General features: G+C 37.5%; 3 protein-coding genes across 5 annotated transcripts; 2 read left to right on the forward strand and 1 right to left on the reverse strand.

Moving 5' to 3' along the window:
• The first annotated feature begins 328 nt into the window (after positions 1–328).
• Positions 329–7,020, forward strand: parla (presenilin associated, rhomboid-like a). 2 transcript variants are annotated; one of them, XM_041991914.1, is made up of 10 exons: positions 329–437; positions 1,044–1,227; positions 1,722–1,826; positions 1,924–2,056; positions 2,156–2,251; positions 2,365–2,544; positions 3,843–3,913; positions 3,995–4,096; positions 4,398–4,495; positions 6,164–7,020. In XM_041991914.1, exons 1-10 carry the CDS (start codon positions 358–360, stop codon positions 6,318–6,320), a joined length of 1,206 nt encoding a protein of 401 aa, XP_041847848.1. In that variant the 5' UTR covers positions 329–357; the 3' UTR covers positions 6,321–7,020. The 2 variants fall into 2 exon arrangements, with proteins under 2 accessions (XP_041847848.1, XP_041847849.1); XM_041991915.1 differs by having other exon boundaries at positions 2,395–2,544.
• Positions 7,021–9,001: 1,981 nt separating this feature from the next.
• On the reverse strand, positions 9,002–10,720 carry extl2 (exostosin-like glycosyltransferase 2). Its single transcript, XM_041991923.1, has 5 exons — positions 10,622–10,720; positions 9,941–10,383; positions 9,752–9,822; positions 9,532–9,647; positions 9,002–9,440 (listed from the first exon to the last, which is right to left on the reverse strand). Exons 1-5 carry the CDS (start codon positions 10,624–10,626, stop codon positions 9,038–9,040), a joined length of 1,038 nt encoding a protein of 345 aa, XP_041847857.1. The 5' UTR covers positions 10,627–10,720; the 3' UTR covers positions 9,002–9,037.
• A 48-nt stretch (positions 10,721–10,768) lies between these two features.
• Positions 10,769–15,500, forward strand: zgc:110366 (uncharacterized protein LOC550476 homolog). 2 transcript variants are annotated; one of them, XM_041991925.1, is made up of 8 exons: positions 10,769–11,047; positions 11,170–11,262; positions 11,743–11,991; positions 12,144–12,245; positions 12,375–12,466; positions 13,031–13,213; positions 13,289–13,348; positions 13,949–15,500. In XM_041991925.1, exons 2-8 carry the CDS (start codon positions 11,187–11,189, stop codon positions 14,042–14,044), a joined length of 858 nt encoding a protein of 285 aa, XP_041847859.1. In that variant the 5' UTR covers positions 10,769–11,047; positions 11,170–11,186; the 3' UTR covers positions 14,045–15,500. The 2 variants fall into 2 exon arrangements, with proteins under 2 accessions (XP_041847859.1, XP_041847858.1); XM_041991924.1 differs by having other exon boundaries at positions 10,771–11,041.
• The last annotated feature ends 19 nt before the right edge of the window (positions 15,501–15,519 follow it).

Consider the following 15,519-nt stretch of genomic DNA (forward strand, 5'->3'; position numbering starts at 1 on the left):
TCACTTCCATACTCGTGTTCAATCACGTTCACAACCTGGATACCTGTACTTAAATCTGCCACTAGAGGGAAGTGTATTCCTTTGGAAAACTGTAAACTATTGTGCACTCAGTTACATTACAGACATCTTAAACTATATTTAAGCATATATTGAATTTGAGTCTATGCTTTCACACAGTGCTATAAAGATAGACCGACCAACATATAAGCCATGACAATGTAGCTAATATAGTTACAGTATTTGAATACAGGTGAAACATTAAGACTCTTTAAATGGGAGCTTTTTCAAGTGTACGTGAATGCAGCATAGTTTCGACCAGGCAGTGGGAGGAGCTTCACGCAGTAGGTCATAACAAACATGGCGTGGAGAGGATACATTATGAAATGGGGTAAAATAGAATTCATCAGATCCAAAAACACCCTTTCACGAAGTTCAAGGTGAGAAATTAAAGTATCGTGTAGTTCTGTCTAAACAAGACAAAACGCTTACAGGAAGTGTGTTTGTGTGTTTTCCTGCCGTCCAGCAGTGAGGTTATCTAACTGTTCCGACTGTCATTGTAAACCCAGCTAAAGACAGCTACACATTTGAGATGTTTACCGTAAAAATATGTCCAGTGTTTATTTTTTTATTTTATTTTATTTTTATGTATTTATTTTATATATATTGTTTGCTGTAGTTTAAACGAGCTGCTCAAATGCTACATGATCTGCGCCCAACTGATTGGACAACTTACCAAATAAGTAGCCAGCGTTAGTTGTTTTTATCCAGAATACTTGGTTAATGTAAGATAAGCCACACACATACAATATTACATTTTATTTTGTTTTGAATTTATATATTCACGATACCAAAAAGAGGTCATGATATTGCAAAACAGCCATTACAATAAAATGGCAGTATTTTGCAGTGTGATTTTAATAACAACCATCACATGCCCAATAAATGAATGAATGACTGAATGAATAAGCTTTTTAAGATATATCTTTTCTATTGCAATGCTGGTGTTTTGTGTATCTAATAAGTAAAATCGAGTGTTTTGATAGACTCAACCACTACAACCAGCAGAGGTGCGGTTTCCGTCGAGACACTAAAAGGCCAGATAACAAGAAAGGAAATGTCATTGAAGAAACGAAAGGCTCGCCCCCTGAGAGTGGCACACCTGTACCCCAACCTCCTCCCAGAGTCCAAAGGCCAACGCTTTTCAGACCGCTGATGTTCACAGTAGGGGTAGGTCCCCCTTGTTTTTTTTTTTAACTAAATTTACTTTTTTGACTAGTTTGAAAAACTAGTCAGAAAGTGGTCAATGGCTGGATAGCTCAGTTGGCAGAGCATCTGTCTCCCATGCAGGACACCAGAGATTGATTCCCCACCGGCACGAACATTAACACCTTCCAGTTGGGTCCTTAGGCAAGACCCTTAATGCTACTGCCTACTGTAAGTCGTCTGCTGAAAAATATAGTGAAAAGGGTCTCAGATTAACCACATGACAGAGCATCAGAAGCTCCTTCAATAACAAGAAATCCCAAAAGCTCTGTTTTCCAGTATTCCAGTGTGTGGCACTGCACCCACGTAGGTCTTGTGGTCATGCCCCGAATGGTCAGAGTTAATTAGGTGAAGTAAGACACACGTCAGGAGTCGGTTTTTATTTAGAGGCTGATATAGATGCTCACTAAAATGAGATGTAGGACAGAGATGTTGGTTGTTGTCTTACTCCATGCCAGTTTACAGGCTGCTCCTTCGGCGCAGCGGCCATTCTGCAGTATGAGACCATGAAGTCAAGAGTGCAGACTGCAAAAGATGGAGAGGAGTTAGAAAAACTCATGCTGGTGAGAATTTAACATGACTGCAATGTGTCAACTTGCTCCAGCAGTTGAACTGACAAGCTGCTTACATCTGCTCTGTGAATTAACATTACGTTCCCAGGGCTCCCAAGACATGGCATACTGGCATGACTGGTGGAACCAGCTGTCCAGCTTCCAGCGACAGCTTATCTTTCTCATGTCAGTAGTGGATGATTTCTGGAACAGCCTTACAGAGGGACAGAAGACTGTCACTGGTACAGTATTTAAGAGATTTGTTTTGAGTTCATTAAAATATTATTAACATGTTTCCATGTGTTTAATTGTAATACTTCATTTTTATTAACATTTTATAGGTATTATTGCAATAAATGCTGCAGTCTTGTGTTGCTGGAGGATCCCTTCAATGCAGAGAAGTATGATTAAGTACTTCACATCCAACCCAGCCTGCAGTGAGTATACCTGTTGTTAACAATTAATAACAGGGGCATTCATTTTTCTATAGTTTAAAGATTTTTTGTAGCTTGATAGCCATAATTGAATTCTTTGTGTTTCCATGTATCAGTTCTTTTGTCTTTTGTCTTTCCCCTACCAGAAACACAGTGCCTTCCTATGGTTCTGTCTTGCTTCAGCCACTACTCCATTATCCACATGGTGGCCAACATGTACGTCCTATGGACGTTCTCCTCTGCAATAGTTTCTCTCTTAGGGAGAGAGCAGTTTTTAGCAGTCTACCTCTCAGCTGGTATGTCAAATAAACACCATTTATCCATTCTACATACAACACTGGCTCAGTACTGAAACTATGGAATATGTATCTCTCTTGTGTTTGTTTGTTTTTTGTTTTTTTGTTTTGTTTTTTTTTGCTTCAGGCATTTTAAGGGAGACACAAGAAGAAGAATTTTCAGTGTTGTGAATAGCTTAGAACATAGGACCTGGATTAATGCCTCTAAATCACAGGAGACATTGCACTTCACACAAAGGTGTGAAGGGCATCATTGGCCGAAGAACCCTAAGCAGGACTATCTGTTGAGGGCCGTCCCCACGACGCCGAATTGGAGTATAAGCGCAGAAGTATTTTAGCTAGCCACACTTTCATCCCCACAAAACCAGGGATTAGCCTCCGTGAAACCGACCATGTCTGAAACCAGGTACCAAGGTGGATAAGTTTGAGATCTCCACCGTCTGTGGTACTGTGAGAACAGTGTAGCTGTCACAACTAGAAGATACGACGTCAGTGTGATGAACGCGCCAAACACAACAACAATAATGGCGTCCGTGACCAGCTATGTTGTGGTGCTGCTCCAGATAGTCAAGCATCAAAATGCACTGCTTTACAACACAGTATTGCGCTACTGTACCATAAACAGCGGGAGTAAGCAGATTTGTCATTATCTGCGCATGTGTTACGTCTTGTTCTAGCTCTGCAGTGTTACTCTTTAATAGTCGTAGCGCCCCCTAACAGCCTTGTAGTTCGTACTCCAGCAGTTTCGTGGGGATGTTGAAGCCTTTCTTCTAGTTTTCACCACCGTTTTCACACCTGAACAGGCTTCAGTGCCGTGTGGACATAGTTAAATGTCCTAAGACTTATGAGGATCTGTTGGCAGAGATAGAATATAACTTTCATCATGATATTTTTATTAAGTTTTATTACCTGAAAGGTTGAGGTCTTTTTTTCTACAGAGGAAGCTGCTTTCATCCCATACATGTCCCACAACTGCTTTCTACATTTGTGTAGCTGCTTAAAAAATGCCTAACTATTTAAACTCCAAAGGATTGAATTTCTTGATCTTATTTGTAACTGTGATCATTTTCATTTTAGCTGCTTCTGATACATTAACTTTAACTATCTCCAATTATTTTATCTTAAGCTGAATTTTGTTCTAACCAGTATTTCATGACATGTCATTTTTATGACATGTTATGTTTTCTATTTTTTGTTGATATATTAGGTGATGTAATAGTTGGAGGTCTTTGGGTATAATGGTGATTAGTTGGATGATTGAAAATAAAAATGTCATTCTTGACTGTATGTATTTTCAGGTGTAATTTCCACTATGGTCAGTTACACGTGTAAAATAGCCACAGGCCGACTCTATCCATCATTAGGGGCGGTAAGATATATATTTTTTAAACTTCAACACATTTATGAAATGAAGTACAAATTTTGATTGGTGACTTTGTTTTATCCAAAGTCAGGTGCTGTCATGGCAGTACTTGCTGCAGTATGTACCAAGGTACCAGAGGCCAAGCTAGGCATAATCTTCCTTCCCATGGTCACTTTCACAGCAGGGAATGTAAGTGATGCACTAGCTGTACATATATCTAAGTCTGTGTGTGTAATTTAGATATTGCTGAAGTGTGATCTGAAAACATTCCTTGTTTATTGTTACATTTTATATTGTGTTGACATTGCCGTATTGTGTTTTCGCTACTGGCAAAAATGTAAATCTGTGCATGAACAAAGCGAACGAGTGTATGAATGAGTGAATGTGTAAGTATGCATGTTTGAATGCATGATAGAAAGAGATGGTCCTTCTTTGTGAACCTCAGTGCATTGAATGTAACATCAGGTTCCTGGCTTTGGTTTGTCTTCAGGCTCTGAAGGTGCTTGTGGCCATAGATACTGCAGGGCTTATGTTGGGATGGCGGCTGTTCGACCATGCTGCTCACCTTGGTGGAGCCCTATTTGGAGTGTAAGTCCTAAACTACTAAAGCTTACTGATCCTAAACTCCCTTTTAAAGCAATAGATCTTTTAATAAACACAGACTTTAACAAGTTCTCCATGACAGCATTAGACACTGCATGTCAGGACTTTGCAGACCACTTAAGAAGTATGATCAGTGCTATTAAATCCAGTCTTTTATCGCAACAAAATGTTGATTTAAACATACCCGAAGCATTGTTTTTACCTGAGGAAACATTGGAGAGTCTTGTCCTGGTTGATGCAAAAGTGCTTAGTCGAGTTTTCTCCCAACTAAACCCAACAACCTGCCTTTTAGATTCCATTCCCACATCGCCCTTAAAACCATTTTATGGTTTCTTTGAGTTCAGGCTGTTAAACATCGTAAATTTCTCTCTTCAAACTGAGGTCTTCCCTTCTGCCTTCAAAACAGCAGTGGTAAGGCCCCTACTGAAGAAGAGTAATTTAGATCTCAACATTCTTGATAACTACCGACCTGTGTCCAACTTACCATTTTAAAGTAAGATTATAGAAAAGTTGTTTTCATCCAATTGCATGAATTTTTAAATAAAAAGCATTTTTGAAAAACATCAGTCTGGTTTTAGGACAAAACACAATACCGAGACGACCCTTTTAAAGATTATTAATGATCTTAGATGTAACATCTCAGAAACTTTCAGTCCTGGTGCTGCTGGATCTAAGCACAGCTTTCGATGCAGCAGATAACCACATTTTATTAAACAGATTTAGAAGTCTGGTGGGTGTCTCTGGTACTGTTCTCAACTGGCTTTATTCCTTTCTTATAGATTGACAGTTTTTCATAAGTATGGATACCTGCTCCTCAAGAATCCATGAAATAAAATGTGGGGTTCCTCAAGGATCAATTTTAGGCCAAATTCTTTTTAATCTGTACATGCTGCTACTTGTGGATGTCATCAGGAAACACAACATTGATTTTCACAGCTTTGCTGATGATACACAGCTTTACATCGCTGTGTTTCCTTAATGCTGATTAATCATTTTGAAATTATATATATATATATATATATATATATATATATATATATATATATATATAGTGTGTGTACTTATATGAAGCTTTTTGTATAAAAAATGTTTTATAAATAAAGTTTTTGATTTAATTTTAAGGTGGTTAGAAACACAGCAGAGACTTGTCTTAAATCAAAGACTCTATTAACTTAGCATTTTATTAGCCCATTTACTTTGTAAAGTTTTCTGTAACTCCATTATGTGATTCAGTTTTTCTTCATGTGATCTTAATATATCATGCCAGTCACATGATAAAAACTGAAAGCTCCTCACGAAAGCAAATATGTAGGGCTTATGTATAAGATTATCTTTACCTACTATGTAGAAGGTCAAGAACAAACATCCTAAAGTCAAACATTAAAAAACATATTTTCACCAGGCTAGTAGAGGAATTAAAGTCTATATATATATATATATATATATATATCCAGATCAGACAATTATAAATGTGATTGTTTACTTTTATGGTTGTTCTTTTGGTAGTTTTTACTGAATGTTTTTACACTTGTAGTTCTACTATAACCAGCCTTAATTCTTGAATAAGACTTTGGTGAGCTATAAGTGTAGTTTAAAGGGATGTGCTACTCTGCAGTCTCTACAGTTTAACCATTTTTATATTGTGTCCTACAGATGGTATGTGGCATATGGTCACAAGCTAATTTGGAGAAAGAGGGAACCCCTCGTGAAGCTGTGGCATGACGTACGCTCCTCAGGCACCAGAGGATCTGGGCCAGGTGGTGATCCTGGGGCCAGTGGTGGTGTTAGTGGAGGACCTGGACACCAATAACACTGCTAAATCTTGGGAATTCTTATTGAGGGAACAAAATTATTTTCCTTGAAATAGAAAGGACATTTCAATCATTGAAAAACTGAGTGAGTTGTTATTATTCATCAATAAATATGGTTATCCCTCCTAAAGTCAGCGATCAGATAGATGATTTAATGGGATTCAGATGATGGACAATTTAATGAGGCCATATTGGCTTCTTTGGATTTTTTCCTTCAATGTGTTTTTAGTGTTTCTATGCATATAAAAGGTCTGCCAAATGATCAAAGGGAAATTAACTGCCTAAAACACTGTTTGTGGTGCAGAATTTTCTTCCATGACTTTTCTTTGTCGTCTCGCTTGGAGGATGTTCATTCAGATGTTTATTTTGAGAGATAGAAATCACAGACGTTAAAAAAATTCATTTAAAAGCTGAATATTCTGGTTTCATAAAACTTACCTCACAGAAATTTGATTTATTTTCCCACAAATTAAGTAGATAAGAAAAAAAACTATTATTACTTTGCTGCAGCTCCTCTAGCTTTATTTTTTTTATTTTATTTTTTATTTTTTTGTGGCAGCTTGAATTCTTAAGAGGTGTAGACTGCACAAAAAAAAAGTCAAATTTATTGTCAGTTCTGCTATGTACAAGACATACGGTGGACTGAAATTTAGTTTCTTAGTCCTTGATGTATATTAAATTAAAATAATCTTCAGTCAGGTTCCAGCTTTCTTGTACAGTAGATTTGCAGAATGGAGCCAAGTTATGGACAATTCTTTTCAACTTCCACCATAAATTTTCAGTCTGATTGAGATCTGTCCTGTTTACTGGCCATATTATTGAGTTGATATGTTTTATTAATTGAAGAATTTTTAACAATATTTGCTGTGTGGAATGGTGCTTTATCATACTGTAAGGTTACTTCTTCCCTACCAAACAAACTTAATGAAGAGATGAGTGTCCAGAATTTAAATTTATACTTGTTTATTTCTTGTAAAGGTAATGACTACCATCTCCCCTGATTCTCAGCCTGACATCAGTGTCATATCCTCAATGACTGTGGAAATGTGCTGGTATTCTTTGGGCCCATCTTTATATGTTTTCATTGAATCTGTGCCAAACCAAACCCCCAGCATTATTTCCTGGCTCAAAGCAAATTCGTTATTCTTCACAGAATATCACTTCCTCCAATCATCCACCGTCTATGCCTGCTTTCCTTTAGCCTTCTGTAACCTTTTTCTTCTCTTTAAATATTAATGATAAATTTTTAAAGCATTTTCTATTTACGAACACATTGCTTCAAGCAATGTCTTGATGCTTTTCTGTCTTCCTTAGCCTACTTTTATGTAACCTATGTACAACCTTCTTACTTGTACCTGCTCATGTCAGTGTATTTTGCCACGCTATGTTAAATTACCTTCTCAAAAAAAAGTTTGCAATCCTTCAAAATATTCAAATTGACAGATCTCTTGTTGGGGTCATGTTTCCTGCCTATTATCCAGATGGCAAGCACTCTCTTAACTGAAGACTCATAAGCATCTTTAAAATAGTGCAGATGTTTTGTTTTTAAAATGCAAACAACATTGAGTGATTCCAAGTTTGTTTTTCAATCTGATTTTAAAAAAATTGCAGCAATTGCTTATATATATATATATATATATATATATATATATATATATATATATATGTGTGTGTGTGTGTGTGTGTGTTCAACTGGTAAATAATATAGTGATGTGTCATACCTGTGACATGACTTATTAAACGAATGACACAGCTGAATGAACATCCCTATGATTCCACAAATGTCAAGGACTGTATAGTCCACCTGATATACCTGCAGAACAGCTGAATTTGGATCAGTCTGGGCAGTGATGTCATTGCCTACTTAGGGCTGATGTCATTAAAGCTGCTGTATAAAGAATATGACTTTCCTGTTAATACATATCTTTTGGAGAAAGTTGAAATAATTCTCAAGTGATACCAAATGCTTTACATAGACTCTCTGAGTAAGGTCTGATTACCACTTTCAGTTTTAGCTCTTACTAACATAACTTAATTTCAAACTCTGTCACCAGTCTCATCTACATAAAGAACCTTTATTAAATTGAACCATGATATAGTTTACAAATATATGCATCCATTAAAAAAAGATTGTCTACACATGCATGGCACTGGATATTGATTTATGTTGTTAAATATATATATGACACTATCAAAATTCTTTGGTAATGTGTTTTTGTGGTCAAACACTAGTATATAAAACCTCTATGTTCTAGAAATTCAGTCTAAAGAAAAAGGAAGAGGAACAAAGACACTTCAATCACAGGTACAAACCAAAAGTAGATCAAAGGCCTGCTAAATTCAAAATTACTGCAATCCACTGAGGGAGTTGCAGATATAAGTGGAAAGGATGTTTTTGTTTGTAGAAAATGCTTATGTCCATCACTGTCCAGAACATCATGATTAAACTTTTTAGGATCATAAAACACAGAAAGAAAAAGTTAAGCTAAGTCTGAAACCTTTTGAAAGTTGTGTCTATAAATACAGGGACTTACAACATTTATAACTAAACAGTCTTTAAAGCATTTGTTGCTGAACTTAAGTAGCTTCACAGTGTTCAGCTGATAAGGTGATGTGTTATCAACCAAACAATTTTACCAGGCTGCCTCTGAGCTGTTTTTTTTTTTTGTGTGTGTGTGTGTCTTCAGTCCAGTACTGTCAACAACTTACCACTTCTTTACCCCCTACTTTTGTGATTGGCATAGCTGGGAAAACCAAACTGGGAGACCATAAGGTTGGAGTAGCTGAGTGGCATAAAGCCATAAATCTGTGTCAGCTTGTTCAGACAGTAGGACCTCTGCAGAAGGTGTTCAGGACGGTGCCACATTCCCTGGTAGCCACTACTGGCATCCTTTTCCAGGTTGCGAAGGTCCACAGGTTTGACAAAGACTCCAGAGGGTCTGCTGGCTGTGTTTGTCTTTGAGTGTCTCTTTAAATACAGTGCAACAGCAAAGTTCAGAGCGATATCATCACAATTCTGCGTTTCATCCACTAAAGCATGTACAGCTTGAGGCTGGTCCTGGAGTACTTGCAGGTAGCGGCGGTGGAAGAAGGCAGCACCAATTAAAACCATGGAGTACCTGTAGTGAGGGTACATCAAACTGAGACCACACCCATCAAGGAGTAGCTAGCGGGGCATAAAAGCACACAACAAATGAGAAAGTGACTTACTTGTCCCCTCCAGCCATTTCTGGGTCCTGCAGCTCAAAGCTGCCATAGCTGTACACTCCCCCTGGCGTTGAGACGTGTTTCCGTGGGACAAATCCAACAATTTGGTCTGGAAATTGCTGCAGAAGATAAAATGTGCATGTTGTGCCTGCTTATGTGATACATAGTGTATAGTACAGCTGTATTATCACACAATGCCACTGTAGGCAGCGGGGTGTTTTACCTTCCAAACAGAGAAAGCAAAGCTGATGTCAGGAACACTAATGAGTATATCATCATCCAGCATCAACACAGCTAAAGAATCAGAGAAAAAAATCAAAGACACCTCACTAGAAGGTTGCTAACACAAAATATCTTTAGAAATCTTGGAAAATATATTTGAATAAGTGTGCTCAGTGAAAGGTATACTAACCATCAGTATCAGTCTCAGGGAATGGGTGCAATCTATTGCGCATTCGATTACTAGTCTGTTCTTTAAAGACAACCTGGACTGGATGAGGACCCAAATAGTCCCATAACTTCACTGGTGTCTGCTCTCCAATGTTGTTCCAGACTATGATAATCCTCTGAAGATGAGGCACTGCCTGGTAATGGTTTAGGAGTTTAAGCAAAATGTCTGTGCGGTTGTAAGTTTGGATGATGATGGTAAACTTCTCTTCTGAGCTCTCAGCCTGGTGGTCCAGTACAGGACTACCCTTTTGTGGCGTTGCCCTGCGTAGCACTCCCAAGACACCAACACCTCCATGGTCCTCAGCAGGAGGCAGCAGAGCTGTCAAGACTCCTCCAAGCAATAGGATCAGCAGGATTGGAAAAATGACACATTTTCGCCGAACCCCAAAACAACAACGGAGAATCCTGCATGAAAGACACATTTACATCATTTTGTGAAGGCAAACTGATGTCGAGGCAGGTATTCTGGACACAACCCGGCGTAATTTTAAATTATAGCAGCCTGGTTCACAAATAACGCAGTTGTCAATAATAGAAAGTCTCCAACCATGCAGTAAGGTAGCAAAATCGCAGCTGAGTTTTTCTCTTTTTATTGTACACCTTATGGTTTACAATGTATTTATTTGCATTAATCAGAACTCACCTCATTTTGTTGACACAGCAAACATCACCTCAACGTTACACGGTCGCCATCTTGGCTGCGTAGCCAGCGTGACGTCACTCGCGAAGAGTCGAGATTTTTTGTGTGTGTGTGTTTTTTTTTTTTACTTTGGGGGGCCAGGCATTAAGAGGGAGGCTCTACGCTGACAGTCGAAACCAGCTGCGTCTGAACAGAGGACGTTTTGACTGTTTATTTTATAAAAAGGTTGACTTATTGCAATTAGCGGGCATATGTTTTATAGCTGTAGCATAGCCGTACATCAGTGACATATCAGACAGTTGTGCATTAACTTCACACAAAATCTTTTGGCTATACTGTTTCGACCAAGATGAGAATGAGAACCGAAACATCATAAACAGAAACAACTCTCCGGACTCTAACCTACAGAGCATAAAGCAAAGGGTGAGTGTGTAATGTTTCTTTATGGGAAACAACTGGTCTATGAAAGGTCCTCAAACTGTGTAACAAAAGATTAGACTAAAAGCAAAAGCAAAGACTAACGCTTGTTGTTATCCATGATTCCTTTGCAGTGTCGAATAGGAGAAGCATGTCTTTATTTCCAGACCTAAACTGTCCCACAGTCCCACTTTCCAACGGAATGCAGATCCCAATACTTGGTTTAGGTATGTTTGACTAAGGGAAATGGCCTACTGATTTAGGAAGAAGAGAGAAACATATTTTATGTCATGTATAGAAACATTACATTTTAGCTAAATGCTGTCAAAATAAGAATAAGACAGTGAATAGTTAAAAAAAAAAAAAAAAAACCTTTATTAGGCCCTCAATGGGAAATTGCATTGTAATTGTAATAAACATGTACAGTATATGGTATGACAGAGTTACACGTATACATAAACATGTATATAAATATGGAAACACAGTTTACATGTGTTCATTTTAAAGTCTGACAGCAGCAGGGAAGAAAGACCTTCGGTGTAGAGAATTAAGTTTACTTAAAAGATTTTCCTGCTCCAGCACACCTGATTCTAATTAAATGGATCCAATGGCTTGTCAAGTTCTGCACAATGAAACATTAATTTGAGTCAGGTGTGTTGAAGCAGGGCCTGTATCAGTAATTGTATTTCATTGGCTATTCCCTGCAGGTACATCACATGATGGTGGATATTCTCATGATGCCATTGTGTATGCACTCACTGAGTGTGGCTTGCGCCATATCGACACAGCAAAACGCTACGGCTGTGAGAAGAACCTGGGCAAAGCTATTAAAGAAAGTGGGCTCCAACGGAGTGACCTGTGGCTCACTAATAAACTATGGCCTGGAAACTATGGATTCAAAGCTGCAAAAAAGGCCTGCCTTGACTCTTGCACGGAGATGGGGGTTGATTATTTTGGTATGGGTCATTATCAGTAAAGTTTTGTTAAACAAAAGTCATCATAGACCAACCCAACCTCTGTGATATTTGATGACAGAAAACTTTCCAAATAGTGATATTTTGTTAGTGTTAATATTGTCATGACAGTTCTAAGCATTTTATTTTTAAAGATCTGTACCTGATGCACTGGCCAGGGTCACAGAGACCTGGTTGTTCCAATAGAGAGATGAGAGCCGAAACCTGGAGAGCTTTGGAAGAACTTTATAAGGAAGGTAGTTGTTGCCTTTGTTGAAAACACCTGGTTTCTGCTTGAAAAACAATAGTGGCGTGACTTCTATCATAACAACAGTTTGCCAGGTCACTGGCTTATTTTTACAGAGCTAATATTTCTGTCATTGAAGGGGTGTGTCGTGCTATTGGGGTGAGCAACTTTCTGGTCCATCACCTGGAGCAGTTAAAGGAAGATTGTTCTGTGGTGCCACATGTTAACCAGGTATTTTTTTTATTTATTTATTTTTTATAATTTATTTGTATGAAGATGCTCAGACTAAGTCCAGGAGAAAAATACCTAAATATAAAAAGTATCAAGAATACAGAAGCAATAAACATTCTCCTGTATTTCTGGCAGTGAGGTTGAAGAGCCCTCTTCATTTAGGGCTTTTCCCACCAGTATCTATAGCAGAGCTATTCCATATCAGTTCCACAAGGGTCACAGTCCTGCAGGTTTTCAATGTTTCCCTGCCCCAACACATCTGTTTAGAGATTAATTGTGAAAAAAGAAGTATGATAATATTTTTTTTCATTCTACATTTGAATTTAGTAATTCTTTATTAGTGAAATAAGACTGTATTGGGTCATTAGCCACTTACCCCTACACCAGTATCCTGATGTATTCTTCCACCACATTTTGTGAACCCCGATTTGTAAAATTTGGACAAAATGTAATCAATAACTTATAACTGGGAATAATTTATAACTAACTTTATTAGAGACTCGTCCTTTAGATTGTCCCATGCACAGATGCCTCTAAATGGGTCTTTAAATTCTGATTTGTTAGGTTGAGTATCATCCTTTCCAGCAGCCCAATCGCCTGATGGAGTATTGTCATAAAGAGGGGATTGTGTTTGAAGGGTACAGTCCCTTGGCCAAGGGTCAAGTCCTCAACAATCCCATCATTTGCCAGATTGCACAAAAGCATGGACGAACACCAGCTCAGATCTGCATCTGCTGGAGTATTCAGGTTGTCACATTCATAACATCAGTTCCACCCTAGCAGATGTTTTTGCATTTTATTAAACACCTTTTCCACCCTCAGAATGGAGTTGTGACCATACCAAAGTCGACCAAAAAGAACAGGATACAAGAAAACTGTCAAGTGAGTTAAAGCTTACACACATTCAAGAAAGATGGCATTCTGTTGAAGCACAACACGTAATGCAGAGAAAGCTACCTGCTGAGGGACTACAATGCAAAAGAGCTTTTTAGCTATAATCCGACATGTTTACATCTGTTTTTATGAATGCACATTCATGTGCACTGTCCCTATCAAATAAACTAATAAATAAAAATGTATAAAAGCAACAAAACACTAAAATGTATCCTTAGTTTTAATGAAACCAACAGAAAACTGGCGTCTGTTGCACATGTAGTTCTTTACCTGGGGCTAAAAGCATAAAACAAGTTTCAACCTGCTCCAGTCTAAGCCACCATGTGTTACAAACTTTGACACTTAACAGAGATTTAGCAAACAGTGATTTTTACAGGTTTAATGGTCAAAATCACTGTTATGTCACAGAAAAAGGTAGTTTCTAAAGTTTTAAAAAATCATATATATATATATATATATATATATATATATATACATACATAGATATTGCAGTTTGTATAGAAGTCATGAGAAATCACACCAACAATGAAAAAATTTTTCACCCCCTGCCTTCTCTTCCTTCTCCTGTACCTCTGCCATCTCACTCAGGTGTTTGAGTTCCAGCTGGAGGAGGCAGATATGACCGCCTTGGGAAAATTACATGATGGAAGACATGTAACTTGGGATCCAACAAATGTGGAGTAACAATAACAGGAAAGATTTAATGTGCGTTTCCCAAGAGCCAACTTTGTCAGTAGTGGCTGGGTAAAGAACTAAAGTACAAGATTTAGATTTTTTTTTTTTCTCGAATTCTCTTTGTATAAAACCGACAGTGATGCAGCGTTAATTCATCTCTGCTACTTCTTCCACTGTGTGCAAAAAATGCACACACAAAGGGAGCAAAAGATACATTTTGCAAGTATACTTTTCATATAAAGGTAGTTTATTTTGTTGTTTACAACAGTCTAGCTTTAAATGAAAACAGCTTAATTTTTAGAGCTGGTTCATCTGCATTTAATTCTAAAGATTTTCACAGTTCTGCTTAAAATTTCATCACAAAATGTAAATGAGGAAAATGATAACCACCAACACTGCTCACATTCAGCAATCTTTCCTGTAAAAATGTTTGTTCTTGTGATCACTTCATTCGAGTATGAAATTTTTAAAATTTTACAATTTCAGACTTAGAAAATTGGAAGTTTAATACTGAATATGTTTAACTCTTGATTTTAATGAAACCAAAATACTTTTAGAAAGTTTTAGTGTATCAAGTTATGGGGTTGCAGTAGCATGTGGTTTTAACCGTAGGCACAGCTTTTTTTATATAAAAAAAATTAAAATTGAATATACTTTGAAAGACTGGAGTTAGTCATTATTATTAACCATAATCATAATGTATAAGTTGTACTGTGTTACTTTATGTAAAACCTGAGAGAAAGTGGCTCATTTACTTACTTGCTGGGAAAATCAGTACTCCCCTCTTTAGGTTATTGTTGCACAAGGCTGAAAACAGCTTGGCTCTCTCCAGGGGGGGCAGCTTATGGTTTCCTACTCAAACCTGAAGGTGAAGTCTTTCTCATCCCACCTTTCAGTTGTTTACTGGACAAAAACTGTGTTGTCAATATCTGTTTATCATATAATCCACTGTAAGAATGTTTACCATCTTTATTTAATATCGTTTACTGATCATTTTTCTCTTAACTAGGTAAGCTTTGTGGGTACAGAGCTTTGTAATCAGCCTCCTAATTAGCAAAAGCTAATTCAACATTAGAGAAGGTGCTTGCTAAAACTAGGAATTTATATCAAAATCAGGTGCACATTGTGATGAAAACTAATAATCTGTGATAACTTGGTTTTTAACAAAATCAACAGTCTGTCTCTTCTAAAGCCTGTGAAGCTTTCTGTGGATTCACATGAAAGCGAAATGGCACACTGTGGTATGCGAGCCTCACCTTCAGGATGATGCACACTTAAGCAGAACAAAGCGTGTTCTGTTTTATGCAAAACATGGAGATTAAATAAGAAACAACAAAGTTCTCCTCATTCTTCTAAAAATCATCTGCTTTCACTGCCTTGCTCAGTTTAGAATGCTGAATTAATACTTTGCATTTTGCTCAGTTTTCCCTTCTGTACAGAAACTGAGCAACAGTTAAATAAAATGTAAAGCTCTAAGAAAATGA

The sequence above is a fragment of the Melanotaenia boesemani genome, chromosome 8 (genome assembly GCF_017639745.1).
Source record: "Melanotaenia boesemani isolate fMelBoe1 chromosome 8, fMelBoe1.pri, whole genome shotgun sequence".
NCBI classification, from domain to species: Eukaryota; Metazoa; Chordata; class Actinopteri; order Atheriniformes; family Melanotaeniidae; genus Melanotaenia; species Melanotaenia boesemani.

Coding starts and splice junctions, on each gene's coding strand:
- zgc:110366 (XM_041991925.1), top strand. CDS start 11,187: ATGTCTTTATTTCCAGACCTAAACTGTCCCACAGTCCCACTTTCCAAC. Junction 11,263..11,742: donor GATCCCAATACTTGGTTTAG/GTATGTTTGACT, acceptor TATTCCCTGCAG/GTACATCACATGATGGTGGA. Junction 12,467..13,030: donor TGGTGCCACATGTTAACCAG/GTATTTTTTTTA, acceptor CTGATTTGTTAG/GTTGAGTATCATCCTTTCCA.
- extl2 (XM_041991923.1), bottom strand. Junction 9,823..9,940: donor CCCTGAGACTGATACTGATG/GTTAGTATACCT, acceptor CTGATTCTTTAG/CTGTGTTGATGCTGGATGAT. Junction 9,648..9,751: donor TTGCTTTCTCTGTTTGGAAG/GTAAAACACCCC, acceptor TATCTTCTGCAG/CAATTTCCAGACCAAATTGT.
- parla (XM_041991914.1), top strand. CDS start 358: ATGGCGTGGAGAGGATACATTATGAAATGGGGTAAAATAGAATTCATC. Junction 1,827..1,923: donor AGTTAGAAAAACTCATGCTG/GTGAGAATTTAA, acceptor TTACGTTCCCAG/GGCTCCCAAGACATGGCATA. Junction 2,252..2,364: donor CACATCCAACCCAGCCTGCA/GTGAGTATACCT, acceptor TCCATGTATCAG/TTCTTTTGTCTTTTGTCTTT.